We start from the raw sequence: 22,598 nt of genomic DNA, 5'->3' as shown, positions 1-22,598 counted from the left end.
AGAAATAATACAAATAAAGAGGGCATAGCCTCTATTCCTAGTTTGCTTGCGGAGGCTATAACAGAGCAGTACAGAATGCAGCTGAAGGAGCGTCTTTGGCACAGAGAGGAGTGGGTGGCACAAGAGAAATATGGTGGGTTGACTTTTGTTTGTATCCCTGGTCATTTTCCAAGTACCTATTGGCTCACTTCATAAGACTGTAAAAAGATCTTGAGGGACCTACTAGTTCTTGAATTTAAGCTTGTTTTGGTCACACATCAGTAAGAAAAAGACAGTACAACAGGAAAAAAAAAAAGATGAAAAAGCAGTTCAGAGAAAAAAAAGATGAAAAAGCAGTTCATATATTGGCATATATGAAATATGCCAATAAGCATATGAAAAGATGCTCAATAATACTAGTATTCAGAAAATGCATATTAAAATCAGATCTTTTTGCCCAGTGTTATTGACAAAAATTAAAAGGATAGATAATATCCAGTGTTGGCAAGGATGTGGAGAAACATGATTTTATTATTGGTGGTAACATTTTTAGATCACTTGTAGAGGGCAATTTGTGATATCAAACTTTAATATGCTCGTATCCTATGACTCAGCCACTATAGTTTTGCAGTCTGTTCTACAGAAATATTTATATGCGTTCTCAAAGGTATATTTACTAGGATATTTTAGCATTTATTTAGAAGTGTTACTGGTAATAGACAAAAAAAAGTGAAACCAACCTACATTTTCATCAGTCAATTTCAGGAGTAATTAAATTAAATTATGATGCATTCTTACAGTGGAATCCTATACAGCCATTAAAAAGAATGAGTTGGGGTTAGATGTACTGACATAGCAAGATTTCTTGGACCAAAGTGGGAAAAAAAGTTGTAGAACAGTTCATATAGCATGATCCCATTTAGGAACAAATAAACATAAAACTTATCAGAGTTTATGTACATATATGTATGTAAATACATAGAAACAAGTGTGAGAGTATTCCCACCAGGCTATTAACTGTGTTTGGGAAGGAGAGTGGGACTGTAAATGGTAGGGCAGTATAGCCAGACTTTTATTTTTTAATTCTAAATATAGCTGAACATCATTTACCCAGAATGGCCTGTATCTGACTTATTCAGGATAAGCAATATTTCTGGAATTCAGACATCTTAATTATGAAAAAAAAATCAATAATAACACCAAGCAAAATAAAAGAAAAATGTATTAAACATGTGTCATCATAAATACAGCAAATTCATTTTACTTATTAATTTTTGCATAGAAGATCAGAATTTGCAATATATACTCTTTTCCTTTAAAGGGCAGAAAAACATTGGGCAATAGTAAAAATAAAAACAGGAAATTTTAATTTGTCAGGAAATGGTTGTTGGTCTTCTGAGTTTGGAAACATCAGTGATTATCAGAGGTTGTTTTAGAATTGAGGACGATGGATCAACTGTCTGACGAGCTCTGCCAGGGTCAATTGTTTGCTCGTGCTACGTCTCGTCTCCCTTTCCCGTTTTCCAGAACCTTCCCATAGTAGTAAATGACTTTTCCTCCTTAGAATGTACACAATATAAAATGGCCTCTGTTGGAGTATCTTTGGTTTATCAGTTACAATTCAACTTGCCTTGCATGAATTGGGCCACTGTGATATCAGCAGTTGCTCATTGTATCCGTTGGCTTAACACCAAAGCTGTGAATCCTGCAGAGTAGCAAATGTTTCTGTTATTTCAGTAGGGTTATACACTCTATTCAAGTTTACTTGCATAATGAACTTTTTTTTTTTAAGTACAAAGGAAAGTTATGTCTCAGTAAGGTATTGCTGACATATGCTTGGTCAATGCCTATCATGTGATTATGTGTAAATAATCTTATAAACTATATACCTTCTTTTATAATAATTCTTAAGCTTTTTCTTTTTCTGATTATTTCTAGGAAATTACTTCACAAAAGATGCCATCAATTCCCATAAAAATTGCCTGTGTGATCCCAAAAACATCGTTATGTTTGTAGCCCGAGTCCTGGTTGGAGATTTTATTGAAGGACATATGGCTTATGTGAGCCCTCCTCTGCAGTATGACAGCTGTGTGGATACAAGGTTGAATCCCTCTGTTTTTGTCATCTTTCAGAAAGATCAGATTTACCCAGAATATGTGATTGAATATACCGAAACAGACAAAGCCTGCGTGATTAGTTAGAAATGATGGTTACAGCGTCATAAAGGATGCCATAATCATTCTGTTCACTTATAGAACCAGACTGCCCCAGATAATAGTTAAACTTACATTTCCTCTCCTATAAATGCCTTTGATCAGTGGTTCCCAAACTTTACTGCACATTTGAATCATCCGGGAAGCTCTAAAAAATTCCACTGTCCAGATTTCACCCCACTCCAACTAAATCACTTTTTCTGGGGATGAGAGCCAGGAAGAGGATTGAAATGTGTCATAAAGTTTGGGAATCACTGCCTTAGATGTAACTGGTAAAGACTCACTTCTAAAACTTATGTAATTGCAGCAAACTTTCTCTCCCAACTACTCTTTTAGTTTATTGCATGACATGGTTTCGTTTTGGTTAAATTGAAAGAAAATTAATTTGGGAAATTTGAGAGAAATCTAAAAATGCCTATTGAAATAAGGACATAAGACAGTACAAGCAAATCTTGGATGGAAGATTGTGAAAAGTTGGGGGAAAATTCTTAGGGATACACTGGGGGAAAAAATGTAAGGGCAATTTAAATGCTAGCACAGACATAACTGCAGTACTATACCTTTTCTTTGTGGTGAAACTGATTTGGGGGCATGCATTTCTTTATCTCTACGTTTATTTAGGGCACTCCATCCAGGTTGACTCTTTCTGAAATTCAATTAAAAAAGCTGCTAAGTGGGGCTCAGAGAGAAGCAACCAACTGGAGTTAACTGCCCATTTGGGCTCTATGAAATTATGGCAAAGTAGACGTTTATATTCTAACTAATATGATTACAGAGAAGGCTTTTTTCAGGTCAGACTTTCATGAAGTGTTGGTTGGTATTTTGGGGGGACTGAGTTGCAGTAACCAGATTCACACAAGCACAACTGAGAAATCTGAGTGCTGTTGTAGTCGTTCACTGTGGCAGTTGAGGCTCATCAAGAAATTAGGAGCAGGACCATCTGCTGAAGGATGGGCCCCTAAGGAGGTGAGATGAGTTTCCTAGTGAGACAGAATCAGAACGAAGAGAACAATGCCCCAAACAAGGCTCGCACCTGCTAGGGGCTTCTTTTTCTAAATATGACGGATTGTGTAGAATTGCAGCACAATCAGTTTTTAGAGCAGCTGAGGTGCCTGGACCAAGAGTTCACTTTCTTATTATGAATCAGCGTTTTCCTTCCAGTTTTCCTTTTCAACATTGCATACGAGTCGCCAACATTTCCTGTTATAGTTCCTTCCAGCAGGTATGTTATAAAAATTAATTAGCATTAGAGTTGATTTTATATTAGATTTTAGATCAGTGCAGAGATCTCTACAGCTCCTTGGCTTTAAAGGGCTCCAACAGTAACAAATGTATAAGATATGTTTTAGGGTAGGGTTATTTTTCGAGACGCTTGCTGAAAGTATTTTCATTCACTTATTTTTTTCATGGTAGCTTCTGTTTTGGAGTTTTCACTTCCTGATCTTGACCCTCACATTGTAGAGATGCTATTTATCCAACTCTATCCGACTGCCCATTGGACATCTCTAGTTGGATCTTTCACAGGCATCTCTAATTCAGCATGTCCAAAATGGAGCTCTCCATCTGCCTCTCTCAAACAAATCAGTTTTTCCCCCCAGAAAAACATCTGCTCAAGCAGAAATCCAGAAGTCATCCTTTCTTTCCCTCCCCCTGCACATCTAAGCAGTTCCCATGTTTTCCTTTTTAAATATCTCTTTGTCGCCTTTTAAGTTGTTCTTTGCTTAGCAGCAAGAATTTAAAATTTTTTACTTTCAAAACACAAATCTGATCATGCCTTTAGAATAAAGTTCAAAATCATCATCATGCCTCCACATGCTCTCTCCCTTCCCTGTCCTCTCATTTATTTTCTTTCACGGTCACCCTGGCTTTCTTTCAGTTCTTCGGTGCCCCTTTTAACCTAGCTCGGTGGTTCTCACCCAGCACTCTTGCCTTTTTTTTTTTTTTTTTAATGACAATTACTTTGTAACATCCTCTTCATTATCTTCAAAAATGCAATTCAGTGGTAATATACTCTACCTATACACAATTTTAGGAGGAAATTAAAAATTAAATAAAATTAATATCAACATAAAAGGGAATGAAAGGTACATAACTTGGGCACGACTATACTACAAGACCTCATTAAGTAGTCAGACGTTTACATCTACTTATAAAGAATAAATTTGAACTTAAAAGAAGGTAGGAGATCAGAAGCTATTCTGCATAAGAAGTATGGGAAAATAAAAAAGCAGGGATACGAGTGGACATTGGAATAAAAACTAGTGATACAGTAACTTATCTGCATATGATAATACTTATTTCTATAAGAGAAAGAACGAAACCACCTTAACTGAAATGAAGATACTATGCAAGGAAATCTAGGGACTTCCCTGGTGGTCCAGTGGTTAGGACTCCGTGCTTCCAATGCAGGGGGCAGTAGTTCGATCTCTGGTTTGGGAGCTAAGATCCCACATGCTGTGTGGTGCAGCCAAAAAAATTAAAAAATTAAAAGTTAAAAAAAATAAAAAATAAAATAAAATAAACTTAAAAAAAAGAGAAAATCTACAGATTGTCGAAATGGAGAAAATGAGGAAATAACTATATTCTTGCAGGCGAGCTGTAGGTCATACACGAATGTCTAGGGAGACATTCAAAATTCGTATAGCATGCAGAGTAATTACTTATTGTGAGGAGTTGTCCAATGTATTGCAATATATTCAGCATACTTGGCTCTCACATACTAAATGCCAGTAGCGCCCTCTCCCCCACTGCCATTACGGTGGCAACCACAAACCCTATCAGATCTATTCACCTTTTTCAGAGCAGACAGTTTGTAACATCCCCTTTGCTGTCCTGAGATGATGATTCAGATACTACAATCTACATGAATTTCTTAAGAAATCAATTTACTGCCCTAACTATTATAATGGAGAAACAGAAGGAAAGAAGTTTGTAATAAAGATAAAATGAATATCAATGTGTAAATGCTCCAGCATGACCACACTATACGACATCATGAAATAGATATCTACTTCTACTTATAGTGAATAGGTTTGGATTTAAGAGTCGATCAGAGGCTATTTCCTGTAAAGAAGTACAGGAGAATGAAAGATTATTGGTATGGGTGACACCAGAATGAAAACCAGTATTAGGGTAAGTCATAACAGACTATATACCTTCTCTGTATGTGGTAAGGGAAAGAGCGAAATTACGTTAATTGAAATAAGGATAATAGGACAAGACAAATTACAGACTGTCTAAGAGGAAAAGAGGAATTATATTCTCTCAGGCGAGCTGTAGGTCCTACATAAATGTCCAGCAGGACATTAGAAAGTCGTATAGGGTACCGAATAATTCTTTGTGTGGGACTAGCCCATACACTGCGGGGCATCTGTTTTCCCTAGCTACATCCACTCAATGCCAGTAAAAGTCCGCAATTATTGTTAAGCCAACAATCCATCCGTTTCCAAAATACCACAGTGAGAACCACTCACTTAGTTAACACCTAGCATCTTTAGATTAGCTTACTAACCTCCATAAGGAGTCCTTCTATAGATTAAACTGGATGTTTGCCTCCCGGATCTCTGGTTTTTAAAACACTTTGCGGCTTGCTTTGTTCATTTTAAGCATCTATCCACCCTGGAGTTGTCTGCTTTCCGCATTAGAATGTAAGCTCCATGAGAGCTGAGTCAACCTGTCTTGTTCACTGTGCCACCCCAGATACCTAGCTGACTGCTTGATATGCTGATACATTGGATAAATTTTGTTGAATAAAGTAAGCTCAACTTCTTATAATTCAGTAGTTGTATTTCTTCTTGTTCTTCTCCAAGCTCCATTTGAGATTATCTAATAAAAGGAAATAAATATTAATTTTGGCTCTGCTGCTTGTATTTGCTCTATTTCCAGGTATCTCCAAAAAGATAATCAATTGCAGACACCAGTGTATTCAATGGGGGATAGAGGATGTGTGTTGCCCCTTCCAGCTTCATCATTCCAGGACTCAATGACCAAGGAGCCTTTAGCACACTGCCAGGGGAAGGTGGGGTGGCTGTGAGCAGAAGCCTGCAGTTGGTTGCACATCTTTTGTCTAGGGGCTGAGACAGGGAGACGCTGGAAACTGCTGACACACCTTAGGGGTGGGAACAGGGCCAGGCTGAGGCACAAAAGTTAAAAAAATGTAAATGATCTTCAGCAGAATTGTCCTATCAGTCACTCCTTCAAAAGCCCTTCTCCACTCTTTCTTTCTTTTCTTTTTTTTAATAAATTTACTTATTTATTTATATTTATTTTTGGCTGCGTTGGGTCTTCGTTGCTGCGCGCGGGCTTTCTCTAGTTGTGGCGAGTGGGGGCTACTCTTCGTTGTGGTGCGCAGGCTTCTCATTGCGGTGGCTTCTCTTGTTGCGGAGCACGGGCTCTAGGCACGCGGGCTTCAGTAGTTGTGGCTCACGGGCCCAGGAGTGCAGGCTCAGTAGTTGTGGCGCACGGGCTTAGTTGCTCCGCGGCATGTGGGATCCTGCCAGACCAGGGCTCAAACCCGTGTCCCCTGCATTGGCAGGCGGATTCTTAACCACTGCGCCACCGAGGAAGTCCCCACTCATTTGTTTTTAATCATAAAGCTTTGGATGGAGAGAGAAAACCTTTATATGGCAACATAGATATGATTAAAGTGAAGGTAAAATTTGCCATTTGATACGGACTTCAATGTAAATAAGACAATGTATAGCCAACCCATTGCTGTCAAAAACACCTAAATTCAAATATACAAAGTGGCATCAAACCAAGCATGAGCAGATGTTTGAGTTTTTCCACTTAGTTATTTGTTCCATTTGTTTATTTACTTTGCCGTAGCAGGCTCTCAATTTTTCAGAAATGTTTGATGTTGCTACTCCCCAAGGTTCTGTCCTCCCATCTCTGTTCTTCACTTTATTTGTGCTGAGTGACCTCATTAACTCTCACAGCTCCAAGTACTAGTACTCTGATGTCACTCAAATCAATAGTCTCTTCAATCTTTCTTAAGCTCTTGTAAATACAACTGCCCACTGAGCATCTTCTCTTGGATTGTCCACTGCAAACAACACAATCAAAATTGAGATGATAATCCCTCAACTCCTGTTTCTCTTCTGTTATTCCTTATCCTGTCTTGGTTTTCTAGAAATCCATTCTTATTACTGCCAGGGATCTTTCTAAAACACCTATCCTACATTAGAAGTGTTAAGGAAAGTTACAGTTACTTTTGTTAATTATGCAAATAGTGTTAGGATTATGTAGGAAAATTTACCATTTTTAAAAGTCATGCCTACTGAAGTATCTAGGATTGAATTATCTAGAAATTGAAATCGAAAATTACAAATTCTCAGCCAAAACAATCAGGCAAATAAAATAGGACAAAGTGTTAAGATTTTATAACTCAAGGAAATAGATACATATATGGGTGCTTATTCCACTGTCTTCTAATTTCCTGCTTGAAAAATTGTCTACTACAAAATTTTTTTTAAAACAAAAACAGAATAAAAAACACCTGTCCTACAATATAGCCTGGCACCGTTTTTAAGTGTTGGGGATACAGCAAGGAATAAGACACACAAAATTCCTGCTTTCACACATTTGAATTCTACAAATATATAAATAAGAAGAAAAACATGAGTGATAAGTTCCATGCAGAGACCGGGATGCTACTTTAGGAAAGGCCTTGCTAAAGAGAAGACATTTAAGCTCAGAGTTGAATGAGAAAAAGGAGACATCTAGAAGGCGGTGCGGGGGACCATTCTAGGCAGAGGGATCTCTGTCACTTGCCAGCGGAAATTCCTTCAGTAGCTTCCCAAAGTCTTCCATAAGTCCAAATTTCTTAAGACGGCAGAGAAGGTCTTCTGGCATCTGGAAGCTAAAGTGGCCTTCCTCTTTGGCTTCTTTATGCGACATTAACTCATTTAATCCTCACAACCGCCCTGTTAAGACAGCAATTCGGCTAGTTGAGTTCCTCAATTATGTTTTATTCATCTTTATACTCTGTTGCTGCATTAGCGGTTGGCTCAAAAAATGGTCATTAAATCAGCATGGTGTTGGGCAAAAAGATAGCTCCTTAATAAATGCACAGGTCTAAACAGGTGCTGTGCAACAGAAGTATAAAGTGAGCCATTTTACATTTTCTCTGGATTACATTTACTACATTAGAAGTAAAAGAAACAGATGAAATTATAATAACGTTTTATTTAAATATTATCAGTTTAACATCATGAATATGAAGTTTACACTCTCTGCATTCTAAAGCTTCCAAATCCGGTGTGTGTGTATTTCACACTTGCAGCACATCCCAACTCGCACTGGTCACATTTCAAGTGCTCAACTCCGGCTAGTAGCTACGTCCTGAGGTCTTCCTCTCCCAGCTACCTAACGCCGTCCAGGTAGGCACCTTCTACCACATTCCCCGTTTCATCTTCTTTGTAGCCCTTACCAGTATCTCAAATTCCCCCTGACTGTACAAGCCCCTCCAGGCGAGGACTTAACCTTGAAGGGTGCCTGGCGCAGAGCAGGCGCTCAATCAAGTCTGTCTCCGCCCGATCCGCGCCCAGGATGGACCCAGGCCCGGGGGCCCGCCCCTCTGCGCCGCGGCCCGCGGGCGGCCGCCCCTCGCCCGCCCTCCCCCCGGCCCGCCCCGGGAACGGGGTTTGTAGTCGTGGACGTGACTGGGAGGAGTCGGCCCGCCTCGGATTTCCGCACCGGGAGCCGGGCCGCGACCATGGCGGAGCCCACGGTGTGCTCGTTCCTCACCAAGGTGCTGTGCGCCCACGGCGGCCGCATGTTCCTGCAGGATCTGCGCGCCCACGTGGAGCTCTCGGAGGCCCGGCTGCGGGACGTGCTGCGCCAAGCCGGGCCCGACCGCTTCCTGCTGCAGGAGGTGGAGGTGCGGGAGGACCCGTGGGACGCCGAGGCCGAGGTGGCGGCCGGCGAGGGCGGCGCGGGCGGCGGCGGCGGCCCCTCGGCCTGGCGGGTGGTGGCTGTGTCCTCCGCGCGCCTCTGCGCTCGCTACCAGCGCGGCGAGTGCCAGGCCTGCGACCAGCTGCACCTCTGCCGCCGCCACATGATGGGCAAGTGCCCGAACCGCGACTGCTGGTGAGAGTGCGGGCGGGTCGGGGCGGCGGGCGGGACGCGGCGGTCAGGGCGCACGGGCCGCGGGCCTGGCCTGGCCAGCCGGAAGCGGGACCCAGCTAAGAAGTAAGAAAAGGGGTCGTTGGTCCGGGCCGGACTCCCCCCTCCGGAAGGGCGGAAGGAAAGCCCCGGGAAGGGGCCCCTCCGGGTCCTTCGCGGGGACGCCTCCCCGCGCTCCCAGCTGAGGAATGAGGCGGAAGATCGTCTGGACTTGGACTTCTCAACCACCTCTCTCCGCCTCCCCCCGCCCCAGATTGCAGCTTCTGCCCGCCTCCCCCCCCGCCCCCCCCCCCGAGATCCTCCACAGCACGGCCGGGACAAATCAGGTTGGGACTTTTGCGTTCATTTCCACCAGTGGCCCTTTGGGGGCCATTTGCGGACCCCATGAGATTCATGGATCCTTTATCCAGAGGTCGGCCCTTCCCACTTGAGCACAGAGTTTTACAGACGCGAGTCTGTGCTCTCTAGGTTTAGAAAGCGCGATTTAGTTCGACGTTCCCCGCCCCCGCCCAGGAAACCGAGGGCTGGATGATTTGGAAGAGGTCGTTTGAGGCGGCCTCCTAACTCCAGTCTTCCTCGGTTTCCTCTAGCCCCCCGAAAGCGGGGTGGGGGGAGGAGGCATGCATTCTTTTTAAGGTTGGTGGATGGTGGGGTGCGCAGCCGCTTGGGGTGGAGAAGGCCCAGTGCGGTCCTCTGCAGAACCCACCCACGGGCACCCTCTGTCAAGGCAGGTGACTGGAGGAGGGGGTCCCTTTGGCCTTAAAGCATCCTCATTCAGAATTAAATGGCTCTGGGAAGGGAGTTGCATCATCCCAGATTTCTTTTGTTTTTTAAATAAATTTATTTATTTAATTTTTTGGCTGCATTGGGTCTTTGCTGCTGCACGCGGGCTTTCTCTAGCTGCAGTGAGCGAGGGCTACTCCCTGTTGCGGGGCGCAGGCTTCTCATTGTGGTGGCTTCTTTTGTTGCAGAGCACAGGCTCTAGGCGCGCGGGCTTCAGCAGTTGTGGCTCGCGGGCTCCAGAGCGCAGGCTCAGCAGTTGTGGCGCACGGGCCCCGCCGCTCCTAGGCATGTGGGATCTTCCCGGACCAGGGCTCGAACCCGTGTCCCCTGCGTTGGCAGGCAGACTCCCAACCACTGCGCCACCAGGGAAGCCATCTCAGCTTTTTTTATTATCAGAGCTTATTAGACTGTAGTATCCATGGGTTCATGGAAAATTGTGTAACTTCACCTGCAAGTTGAAAGTGACCCTAGGGAAGGGATTTGACAGTCTGGCCCCTTCTTCATCTGGGCCTCTGATCCAGACCTTTGTGTTCTAGGTCTACCTGCACCCTTTCTCATGATATCCACATACCTGTCAACATCCAAGTCCTGAAAAACCAGGGACTGTTTGGTCTCAATGAAGCCCAGCTTCGGATCCTTCTTTTACAGAATGACCCCTGCCTTTTACCAGAGGTGAGTCACTAAGGAGTCACCCTCATATTGTCTGCACCTTGAAAAAAGTCAGGGGAGACAGAAAGATGTTGGGTCAAGCAACTATTGAAGAGAAATACAAAGAACATATAAAAGAAAAAAAAAAAAAGTCAGGGGAGAACATCAACAATCTGCTTACAGAGGACAGCCTGAGGGGAAGAGGGGTGGGTATGATACAGTGCTGGCCTTTCTGCAGTCTATAATTTTATTGGGCTTTGATACACAAGAAGTATGGTATAGAAATAATAATAATGGCTACTGGTTTTTTTGAGCTCTTACTGAATGCTGAGTAATTCATATACCTTAGCTGATTAATAGCCTATGAGTGAGGTATGCCTGTCCCCATTTTACAGGTGAGGCAACTGAGGCTCGATTAAATAACTTGCCCACATAGAAAATGGCTCGATTAAATAACTTGCCCACGTAGAAAATGGCAGATTTGAATTTAGTTTTGTCTGATTATGAAGCCTGTGTTCTGTGAATTACCTGTTTATACTTTTGCTGACTTTTATATCCAGGCGTTTGTCTTTTCCTGTTAATTCATAGGATGTCTTTAACGATACAGATCCCTTTTTTGGTCACATTTGTTACAAATATCCCCCCCTCATTTACTTTTTGGGGGCTTTAGATATTAATTTGAATTGCTTTGGAACTACATTATGTTGTTCCAAAGGTACCCATTATAACTACTATAATGGCAGAATTAGCACGTTTGTATCTGTTTAGCTATACACAAAGAATTTTTTAAACAGAAGGGTTGGAATCCCCAAAGAAAGTATTAACGAGAGATCTTGGCAGGAAGGGAGAGGAGGATGCGGCAGCTATAGGGGGGCGGGGGGGGGCGGTCTGTTTTGTCTCAGAGAGAAGGGACAGTGCAACTTCTGTTTACCTTTAGTGTTTATGAAATTTTCTGACTTATAGAAGCTTAACATTTGTATTGTTAAACTTACTGCATTTTTTTCTCTATGGCTTCTACCCGAGTACCCTGGGTCCAGCCTCATCTTGTCATATTAGACTATGTCAGTGTTCTGTGAGCAGCTGATGGGTTGGCTGCATTTAAGACAGGAGCCTGCCTTCGGTCTAATCATCTGGAACTGGAGGTGCATGGCACGTGGCACAAAACACGGCCACTTAGACAGCAGGGACCGTGGACAAGCACAGTGGATGAGGCAGGAGTGGTACCTCACATCTCGTGTGTGAAAATGCCTGGTGATTCCTTTCTGCCACACTCCTAAAGATTCTGTATGTAATATAGGTACAGTACACATAAAAAATCAATAAGGGGCAAGTATTGTGATACTGTGATTTATAATAAGAAATATATATCTGGTCTTTGTCTCTGCCCCTGCCACAGAGTTCCTAAAACCCTTGGAATTTCCTAAATTTTTTTTTAACTTTTTATTTTATATTGGAGTATAGTTGATTAACAATGTAGTGATAGTTTCAGGTGTACAGCAGAGTGATTCAATTATACGTATACATGTATCTATTTTTTTTCAAATTCTTTTCCCATTTAGGTTGTTACATAATATTGAGTAGAGTTTCCTGTGCTCTACAGTAGGTCCTTGTTGGTTATCCATTTTACTTTTTTTAAAAATTAATTAATTAATTTATTAATTGTTGACTGTGTTGGGTCTTCGTTGCTGCGCGCAGGCTTTCTCTAGTTGTGGTGAGTGGGGGCTACTCTTTGTTGTGGTGCGCGGGCTTCTCACTGAAGTGGCTTCTCCTGTTGCGGAGCACAGGCTCTAGGTGCGCGGGCTTCGGTAGTTGCAGCGCCTGGGCTCAGTATTTGTGGCGTGCGGGCTTCAGTAGTTGTGGCACACAGGCTTAGTTGCTCCGTGGCATGTGGGATCTTCTCAGACCAGGGCTCAAACCCATGTCCCCTGTGTTGGCAGGAGGATTCTTAACCACTGCACCACCAGAGAAGTCCCTGGTTATCCATTTTAAATATAGCGGTGTGTACATGTCAAACGTGAGAGCGATAAAAAGTGACTTTTGTTATGTTCATGTGGTGACTTTTGGAAAGCCTCTAGGTAACCTAGGGATGGGAGCTGGTTTCCCTAAGAACCAATCATGTGATTAGAAGGTTGGAACTTTAAGTCTCACTCCCACCTCCTGGGAGGGAAAAGGGCCTAGAGATTGAGTTCAATTACTAATGGCCCGTGATTTAAACAATCGTGCCCATGTGATGAAGCCTCCATAAAAAACCCAAAAGGATGGCTTTGGAGAGCTTCCAGGTTGGTGAACACGTGGAGGTGCTGGGAGAGTGGCGCCCAGATAAAGCATGGAAGCTCCACACCCTTTCCCACATACCTTGCCCTATGCATCTCTTCCATCCAATTATTCCTGAGTTATATATCCTTTTATAATAAACTGGGCATAGAGACTCGTACCATCATATCTTAAAATATAAACTACTTTCATTAAACAGTGTGATACTGGTTCCAGAATGTACAGGAGATGAAAGAAAACAGATCCTAGACCTAGCCCCCAAGTCAGAATAATCTATTGCTTCAAGATTTGCTAGAGCTGAGCAATAAGACCATATGAGCTTAATACTGTCTTGTAGAAGCCTTAACTTATACTCATTTTGTGAGTTTTTTTACATTTTTATCTTAATGCTTTTATTTTTCAAAAAACTGTTCTGGCTTCCTGTTTCTTCTTTTTTTCATTAATTGATTCTCACTTCTTTCCTTTTTCAGATGAGCTTTGGAATCATTCAGATTCCTAAAACTATTTTATAGGAATTCTTTGGGGGAGGTAGGAATTGCACTAAAATTATGGGTTCATTTTAGAAAATTGGCATCACAATCATAGGCAGCATACCATTTTTTGGCTTACTGACTGAAGTATAATTGATGTGCAATATTATGTTGGTTTCATATGTATGACGTTTAAATACATATGGAATGATCACCATGGTAAGTCTAATAACCATCTGTCTCCATACAAAGTTATTACAGTGTTATTGACCATATTCTTTATGCTGTATATTATATATCCCCATGACTTAAAAAAAATTTTTTTATTGGAGTATAGTTGATTTACAATGTTGTGTTAGTTTCTGCTGTACAGCAAAGTGAATCAGTTTTACATACACATATATCCACTCTTCTTTAGATTCTTTTCCCATGTAGGTCATTACGGAGTATTGAGTAGAGTTCCCTGTGCTATGCAGTAGGTCCTTATTATGTTTTATATATAGTAGTGTGTATATGTCAATCCCAATCTCCCAATTTATCCCTCCCCCTTCTTTCCCCTCTGGTAACCGTAAGTTGTTTTTTTTTTTTTACATCTGTGACTCTTTCTGTTTTGTAAATAAGTTCATTTGTATCATATTTTTAGATTCCACATATAAGCAGTATCATATGATATCTTTGTCTGACTTACTTCACTCAGTATGACAATCTCTGGGTCCATCCGTGTTGCTGCAGATCGCATTATTTCATTCTTTTTTTTTATGGCTGAGTAATACTGCATTGCATGTATGTACCACATCTTCTTTATCCATTCCTCTGTCAGTGGACATTTAGGTTGCTTCCATGTCCTGGCTATTGTAAATAGTGCTGCAATGAACATTGGGGTGCATGTATCTTTTCGAATTATGGTTTTCTCTGGATATATGCCTAGGAGTGGGATTGCTGGATCATATGGTAGCTCTAGTTTTAGTGTCCATACTGTTCTCCATAATGATTGTACCAATTTACATTCCCACCAACAGTGTAGGAGGGTTCCCTTTTCTCCACACCCTCTCCAGCATTTATTGTTTGTAGATTTTTTGATGATGGCCATTCTGACAGGTATGAGGTGATACTTCATTGTAGTTTTCATTTGCATTCCTCTAATAATTAGTGATGTTGAGCATCTTTTCATGTGTCTCTTGGACATGTCTCATGTGTCTCTCTTCTTTGGAGAAATGTCTATTTAGATCTTCTGCCCATTTTATGATTTGGTTTTTTGTTTTTTTTGATATCTAGCTACATGAGATATTTGTATATTTTGGAGATTAATCCCTTGTTGGTTGATCCCATGACTTATTTTATTATTTTTTTATTTTCTGAAAATTTTTATTGAAGTATAATTATTTATAATATTATATTGGTTTCAGGTATATAACATAGTGATTCAATATTTTCATACATTATGAAAAAAATCACTGCAATGAATCTCGCTTGACTTATTTTATAGCTGGAAGCTTGTACCTCTTAATTCCCTTCAATTATTTCACCCATCCTCCACCCGCCTCCCTTCTGGCAACCATCCATTTGTTCTCTGATACCATTTTGTTTTAAACCAGGTCACTTGTGTCCACTAGAATTTTCCCACACTTTAGGTTTGACTAATTGTGTTCCTCTAATATCATTTAACATGTTCCTCTCTCCCCTGTATTTACTGTAAATTGATAGATCTGGACCTTTGATTGGATTTAGGCTTGATTTTGTAGCAAGAATTTTTTGTATATTTGGTATATTGTTAGGGTGACTAACGGTCCCTGTTTGCCTGGGACTGGGGGGTTTCCAGCCATGTCAGACTTTCATGCTAATACCTGGAAAGTTGTATTTCCTATTGCATCATCTCAGGAGGTACACAATGTCTGGTCCCAATGCAAATATTAATAGTGCTCCCTGAAAAATGCCCTAGTTTGGATAATAAATTGTTCACGCTTCCAGGTTGGTTTCCCTGGAAGCAGAGCCTGACATAGTGTTTTAGGTGCATGTGATATATGGAAGGAGGGATCCTTGGGGAAAATCTGTAAAGTAAAAACGAGGGAAGGGAGAGCTACAAGCAAGGTGAAGTCTGGCCTTGACTTGATTCATGCCGGGGCTCTAGAGCAAAAATTACATTGAAGAATGGTTCTAGCCTTGAGGCAAGGGGGCCAGCCTTTTGTACCTGCATAGAAGTCACTCATTGGCTACAGGCTCTGGGAGAGGAGGGCGGGCCAACTGAGAGTCAAGGTCAGAGAGAGGCAGCTGAATATTAGTAACAGCTAGGGGAGATGTGGGTGGAGGAACTATTATATACCCATCTGCCTTTCACCCATGATGATTTTAACAGCCACTGATGACCAGAAGGTGCCATTTAGAGAAGCTGTCCTTTATTGGCTTAAGAGATACAGTGAAAATGAATGTCCTAAGTGTTGCTTCACTTCTGTACCAGGTCTGTTTGCTCTACAACAAAGGTGAAGCCCTGTATGGTTACTGCAACCTCAAGGATAAATGCAACAAGTTTCACGTGTGCAAGTCCTTTGTCAGGGGAGAGTGCAGGCTGCCGAAGTGCAAGCGGTCCCATCAGCTAATTCACGCTACATCCCTGCAGCTGCTGCAGGACCAAGGACTGAATATTCCAAGTGTCGTTAATTTTCAGATAATTGCTACCTACAAGCACATGAAGCTGCACAAGATGCTTGAAAATAAAGGTGAGACTCTCAGAGGTAGACAAAACACTATCAACAGTGTAGCGCTGAGCTGAAAGTGAGTCTGGGGAGAAAGCACTTCCTAGGTTAATTGCTGCTCTGTCCTTGGGGAAGCTTCATCAGTCAACATTCTATGATATCGAACTGTGATTCTAACCAAAGGAGGGAAGGGATGGAGTTTATTTTCAGCGCTGCCAGCTAATAGCCTCTGCCCAAGTGTTTGAACAGTGTAGCTCCTCGGTAAGTTGGGGGTCAGGAAGTAGGAAGAACAGTCTTAACCGCTTTGGTAGGAGAAAAGAGGAGGGAGGTGCGCTAGTGACTAGAAGCTAGGTAAGGATAATGTAGGGATGGGTTTCTTTTATTAAATGGAGTTAAAGTTTTTTCTTAAATTTTTAGGAAATTTTAACCACATTACAGAAGAATTTGGAAAACAGTAAAAATAAAAATCACATATGACTCCACTCACTGTTACTAAAAAATACTAGTTACTAGAAAATACTAGTCCAGTGGTGGTCAAAGTCTGCATTAGTTTAGTATCTTTCATTTTCACGTTCTACAACGTCATAAATATCTTCTCATATTGCCACATAGTCTGTCCTTTTTTAAGGTCTATAAAGTGTGGCTTGGTCTTCTTAAATTACAATGCGAGAGTACTTATTCCATTAGATTTGCTTATAGCTGAAAATGAGTTTCAGTGGGTGGTGGGCTTTGGAGAATTGCTGATAGGAGAACCAGATCATCAGAGTCCCTAAGCTTTAATAGGGAATTTCCTTGTGTTGGGATGGTAGTGGCCAACTATGAGTGGTGGTTTGAAGGTGGGGAGGGCTCTGCAAGTACCAGTGTCAGAGGCTGTGTAGGTGTGTCCCTAAATGGTGGCAGGTACGTTCTACCCTGTACTGTGGGTAGGGCCTGTTATTCTCTTCATCTGGTCTTGTTTAGTGGGTCTCTCCTAGCTATGGAATGTGACTTTCTGCTTGCTGTTGAGATACATAAATATATATGTATATTTTACTCCAGACGACACGAACTCTCCAAATATGAAGTGTTGGGAGTTTTATCGGTGATCTGATTAGCTGGGCTGATGCTCCCAACGTAGAATGAAATTTAGAGTGATAAAGGGCTATGTCAGGAAACCTCATCTCTTTCTTCTTCTTTTTAGATAATTCAGCTTCTGCTGAGCATTCCCAGGGCCTTGAGAAACAAGGAGTACACGTAGCTGGGGCTGCAGAGGCCGGTCCTCTGGTCTCTGGCCCTGCTGAGTCAGCCAAGAAGCCATGTTCAGGTAAACCTTAGAGGACGTCAGTGAAATAAGAAGAACGTTGTCCAATTGGAAGGTCTGAAAACAAAGCTTCTGTTGAGATTTAATTTGTAACCATTCATTCATTTAATCGTTTATTAATAATAGCTATAATGATACCTACCTCACAGGTTGTGGTGAGAATTAAAGAAGATGGAAAAGGAGAAAATGCCAGATTGGGAGGATAAAATTGGGGGTGGGTGGCTGAGGATGAGGTTAGACATTGAACAGGCAAAGGGAGAGTAAAACCTGAGAGTAGATGAGGTCAGTCCTGGGCAAATCCTGCGGTTCCTGAGAGCTTTCCCTGGGCTGGCCGGCCAGAGCTCTTAAAGAGGCAGGCTCCTGCGGACTTGTTCTGGGACCCAGCCAAGTGCTTTTCTGTATGCCCATATACATAGTTTACATTGTGGTATTCAGGGACTACATACACTTTATGCTCTTTTTTTTTTTTTTTTTTTGCTTAATATTCCATAAGTATCTCTCCATATTTATTCACATTTATCATGCGTAATCATTTTCATGCACAGATACACTAATATATCATCGTTTGCTTAACTAGTTCCATTATTCTGGGATATTTTGATTCTTTCTAACAAATTTTGAATATAACTCTTTTCTTAAAATCCACACAATATTAAATTTTTACATTATTCTTTACTTTTGCTTCACTTATAGTTGCTGAATGATACTCTTGATTTTCATTTCTTTAAAAATACATGCGGGAATTTGCTGGCGGTCCAGTGGTTAGGACTCTGCACTTCCACTGCAGGGGGCACGGGTTAAAAAAAAAAAAAAAATATATATATATATATATATATATATGCAAGTAAATATTCTTCCGTATGTCTTCTTTCTATATGTCTTTATTTTGTGTAGTTTGTACATGCCCTTTAATTGCTGGGCCCCTCCTCTGTGCTGATGCAACTTGGCCTTTAATAGGCTCCTTAATTTTCGTAAAGGCATGTTGACTGTATATGATATGATATCCAACTCTCGTGGATCCATCCTCAGCCAACACCGCAGAGTATATAACTTACGGGTGCTCACCAGAGATTTCTACCTCACTCTGTGTACTCTCCATTTCTTATTAAACTTTTACCAAAGTCTCAGATTCCTGTAGTGTGAAGGATGCGGAGCTCATACATTCCTCCAAGTTGTATCCATTCTTTCTGTGATCAGGATGGACCATCAGAAATCTATATACCTCGCCCATTCCATACTGACTTCTCCCTTCCCCCCTTCTCTCTGCCCCTGCCCACCCAGCTGTCTCTTTTTAGTTGTACCTGATGTTTATTTCCTTGTTTTCATCAAGGGGTACCACAGAGAAGCAGCTTTGTGAAATTCTTTCCTGTGTTTGCTGTATTAATAGCCACAAATGTTGGTGTGTAAAGTGTTTTGTTTTGTTTTTTTTAATTTAACTCTCTGGCAAAAACATAACATTTGAGAAATAGGGCCAAAGTAGTGAGCTTTTCATCAAGCTAAATTTATTTAATTTAGAAAATTTTTAATCATGAAAACTTTTCTTTTCCATTGGGGGAGGTGTGCAAAAATGTCCTTTTTAAAGTGAGAAGGTGCTGTGTTTTCTCCTAATGGACAGTAAGAGTCACGCAACTTATGTTAATCTCTTCATTTTGATTGCCAACAACAGTATTTCTGAAAGCTCTTATGTTTTGCGTATCTTGCTTCTTTTTTCTTAGTTACGATTTCTCCGGTGCTAATTAAAAAATTTTCTTTATATTTTATTATTATTATTTACGTTTTATTCTTTTACTGTTTTATTTCTTTTGTAAGCCATGTTAAATCCTTAATGGAAACAGTATAGTGTATAAATGCATATTCTTTACATTAAAAGACTTAGTAGATTTTTACATTATTGTGTTCTTTTTATATATCTTATAATTATGCCTTTATATATGAAGTTATTGACCCTTTGTGATCTTTGTTGCAATATTTTATTCAATTCTACAATATTCCATTTTAATCTTAGTTCCATTGGTATTCATCCTATAAAAACATTTTATGTAATCATACCTCTTATTTTAATTTGATGATTCAGCTGTTAGAGAGTTACCAGATTAGAGTTTCTTCGGCAACTTATCAGGGCTTATGAGATGAAGCTGCACATCTGTAGGCTTCACGAATTCCAAATACCCTAAATTGAATGACTGACTTTCTTCCAGACTTGTTCCTCCTTTTGTTCTTTATTTTGGAGTGTCAGCACCAAATGACTTAAGCCAAAAACCTGCAAATTGTCCTATACTTTTCCTTTCTTCTTATTCCCTGTGTCAGATTGGTTACCCCGTGTTGCAGAATTTTCCACTTTAAAAATCTTGCAAATTTTTATCCTCTCTACCCCTTTCTTTCCATCCCCAACACACTGCCTTTTTCTAAACCCTCATCACCTCTTGCATTTGTTTTACAGATTCATAACTCAGTGGTATTCAAGTCTGTCTTGTGAGAGTTTTTTGTAGGAAGTGCGAGATGGACCCCTGTTCCACTTCAAGGATGGTACCCCCATTGTAATTTTTAATATAATAGGCTTTTGTGGATGTCATTGATCTCCTTACCACCCTTCTCTCCCCCTGCTGCCTGGTTGACCTTTTGAAATGCAGACCTAATCGTATTGCTTTTTTCTGCCATAACCTTCATTGGTCCCCATCACGGAGGATAGAAGTCATAAAACTCAAATCCCTACAGGGACTAGAAAGTTAAGATAAATGGATAAAGTGAGGTGGATGTGAGAGGAATGGGGGAAGAGAGGAAGTGCTGTGGCAAACTGTCCCATCTAAAAGGGACAACCGCCTCTTGCTTCCACGTGGGAATGCGGGGCCCAATTTGACGTATCATCCAATTTGTCAAAAGCAGCCACAAATCCAGAAATTTTTATGAGAAATTTTCTGATTTTAAAATATTGACTTTTAATTGAGTTCTTAAAATGCAGACCAATATTGCGTGTATTGACCTACTTGCAGTTTTTGGAATGTGCCATTTTATCTTGTGACTCTCTATTTGCAAATGATGCTCCTTCTAAGTGCCACTCCTTCCCTCCTCCTGCCTCAAAACCTGGCAAAATTAGATTATTTAAAATGTCAGGTTAGCCTTTCCTGACCCCAAGACAGGCAGCTCTCCTAGTGTTCTCAAAGCTCTAGCACTTAGTACATTACATTGCCATGCTTTTATTCCCCGGCTTTGAGCAAAAACATTATTTATTCTTTTTGGTAATTATAACACTTGGTAGTTAAATATTTTTTGCCGTATAATGAATTAAACTACATTTGAATCTGTTGAATCAGTATCATATTGCTCTTCATTGATTCTCTTTCTCCTCACATATTTTTAGTATTCAAAGAATCTTTTTTGCCCTAAGGAATGTGTTATATAAGGTAAACATCCTTTTGATGCTTCGGTTTGAATTGTCTAGGTCTAAAATTAACTCTTTATGACTTATGTTTATGATACTAATTCTTTCCATCAAGGAATTAAGTCTTCATTATTGACGTATTTCTTGATTGCTTTCATTATAATTTGTTCATGTTTTTGTCTAGGTCATGAATATCCCTTATTGCATAAATTCTTTCTTGGCTAAATATATCTGTATTGCTACTAAGTATGGGAACCTCTATCTTCAGAATGCTATTGATTTTCAAAATATTTGTCTTTAGGTAAGTTGTCTTTGTTCTAACAGTATTAGATGGCTTGTTTGGTTTTATTTTTAAATATAAAATTGTAGCTGCAAAAATATTTATCTTTTCTTATGTATTTCTATTATATCTTTTTGTTACATAAAATTGTAATAAGATATTTTTGGATATTTCTTCATTTAATATGAAGTTAATTATTGGTTTTAAACAATTATATATTGTTATAATTGTCCCTATTATAATAAGGGAAATAACATCCTTTATTCTTGTTTATTGGAAGCTTTTGGTAGGAATTGGCATCTTTTGATATAATCATATAATGTTAACCATTTAAATTACCTAATATGATTATATTCATGGTTTTCATGGTATTAAAACATCCTTAAATTCTTGAGTAAGCTCCACTTGATAATGCCATATATTCTTTTAATGTATTTTTTATCCTATTTGGTAACTTTCAAGTGTATGCATCTAAACATTCATAAATAAATTTCATTTATATGTTATGTGTGTATGTAGTAATTTCCTTTTTATTGCTATATTCTCAAAATATAAATTTTGTTCTAGGTACTGTTTTGAGTTTTTGTAAATTGATTTGTAATGTTATTATAATTTTTATTAAAATTTTTTTCCAGCTTTATTGAGATGTAACTGACATATAACATTGTGTGAGTTTAAGGTGTACGAGGTGATGATTTGATACATCTGTATACACATATATATTGCAAAGTGTTTACCACAGTAAGGTTAGTTAGTACATCCATCCCCTCACATTCATTATTAGTTTTAAAATAATGTATTATGGGGCTTCCCTGGTGGCGCAGTGGTTGAGAGTCTGCCTGCCGGTGCAGGGGACACGGGTTCGAGCCCTGGTCTGGGAGGATCCCACATGCCGCGGAGCGACTGGGCCCGTGAGCCACAATTGCTGAGCCGGCGCATCTGGAGCCTGTGCTCCGCAACAAGAGAGGCCGCGATGGTGAGAGGCCCGCGCACTGCGATGAGGAGTGGCCCCCACTTGCCGCAACTGGAGAAGGCCCTCGCACAGTAAACGAAGACCCAACACAGCCATAAATAAATACATAAATAAATCCCATTAAAAAAAAAATAATGTATTATGTATCCTTGAATTACTCTTATTATTTAGGAATATTTTTCCAAAAGATTTTTTGCGGGGGGGGAAATACAATAATATTGTAGAAGTTTTAGAGAATACAGAAATTAAGTATTAAGAAGGAAGTCATATAATCACCCATAATATGACTGTGTAGAGACAATCACTGTTAATAATGTAGGATATTTCTTTCAGTCTTTTTCCATGCACATATTCTTAAATATTGAGAGTGTACTATAAATACAATTTCATATTATGCTCTTCTGGATTGATATTGTTTTGTAAGCATTTACCCATATAATTGAAAGCATTCACAATTATATTTGATAGCTGCATTATATTTTTT

The 22,598-nt window shown here is 40.3% G+C and overlaps 2 protein-coding genes and 1 long non-coding RNA gene across 3 annotated transcripts in view; 2 read left to right on the top strand and 1 right to left on the bottom strand.

Moving 5' to 3' along the window:
* The window catches only part of ZC3HAV1 (zinc finger CCCH-type containing, antiviral 1), a 61,274-nt gene extending 55,308 nt beyond the window's left edge, over nucleotides 1-5,966 (top strand). Inside the window, exon 13 of the mRNA XM_082400291.1 lies at nucleotides 1,918-5,966. Within this exon, the coding sequence (XP_082256417.1) occupies nucleotides 1,918-2,180 (263 nt within the window). The 3' untranslated portion in view covers nucleotides 2,181-5,966. The remainder of the gene's footprint in view (nucleotides 1-1,917) is intronic.
* The window catches only part of LOC309632627, a 364,034-nt gene that overhangs the window by 52,051 nt on the left and 289,385 nt on the right, over nucleotides 1-22,598 (bottom strand). The window lies entirely within an intron of this gene.
* Nucleotides 8,150-21,647, top strand: ZC3HAV1L (ZC3HAV1 like). The gene is made up of 4 exons (XM_082400373.1): nucleotides 8,150-9,281; nucleotides 10,637-10,772; nucleotides 15,948-16,206; nucleotides 17,363-21,647. The coding sequence occupies exons 1-4, from the start codon at nucleotides 8,908-8,910 to the stop codon at nucleotides 17,494-17,496; spliced, it is 903 nt and encodes a 300-aa protein (XP_082256499.1). The 5' UTR covers nucleotides 8,150-8,907; the 3' UTR covers nucleotides 17,497-21,647.

Source organism: Balaenoptera borealis (assembly GCF_965194805.1).
Source record: "Balaenoptera borealis genome assembly, chromosome: 7".
Classification (NCBI taxonomy): Eukaryota; Metazoa; Chordata; class Mammalia; order Artiodactyla; family Balaenopteridae; genus Balaenoptera; species Balaenoptera borealis.
Note: the sequence above shows the minus strand (reverse complement) of the source record. Positions and strands in the feature narration are given on the sequence as shown.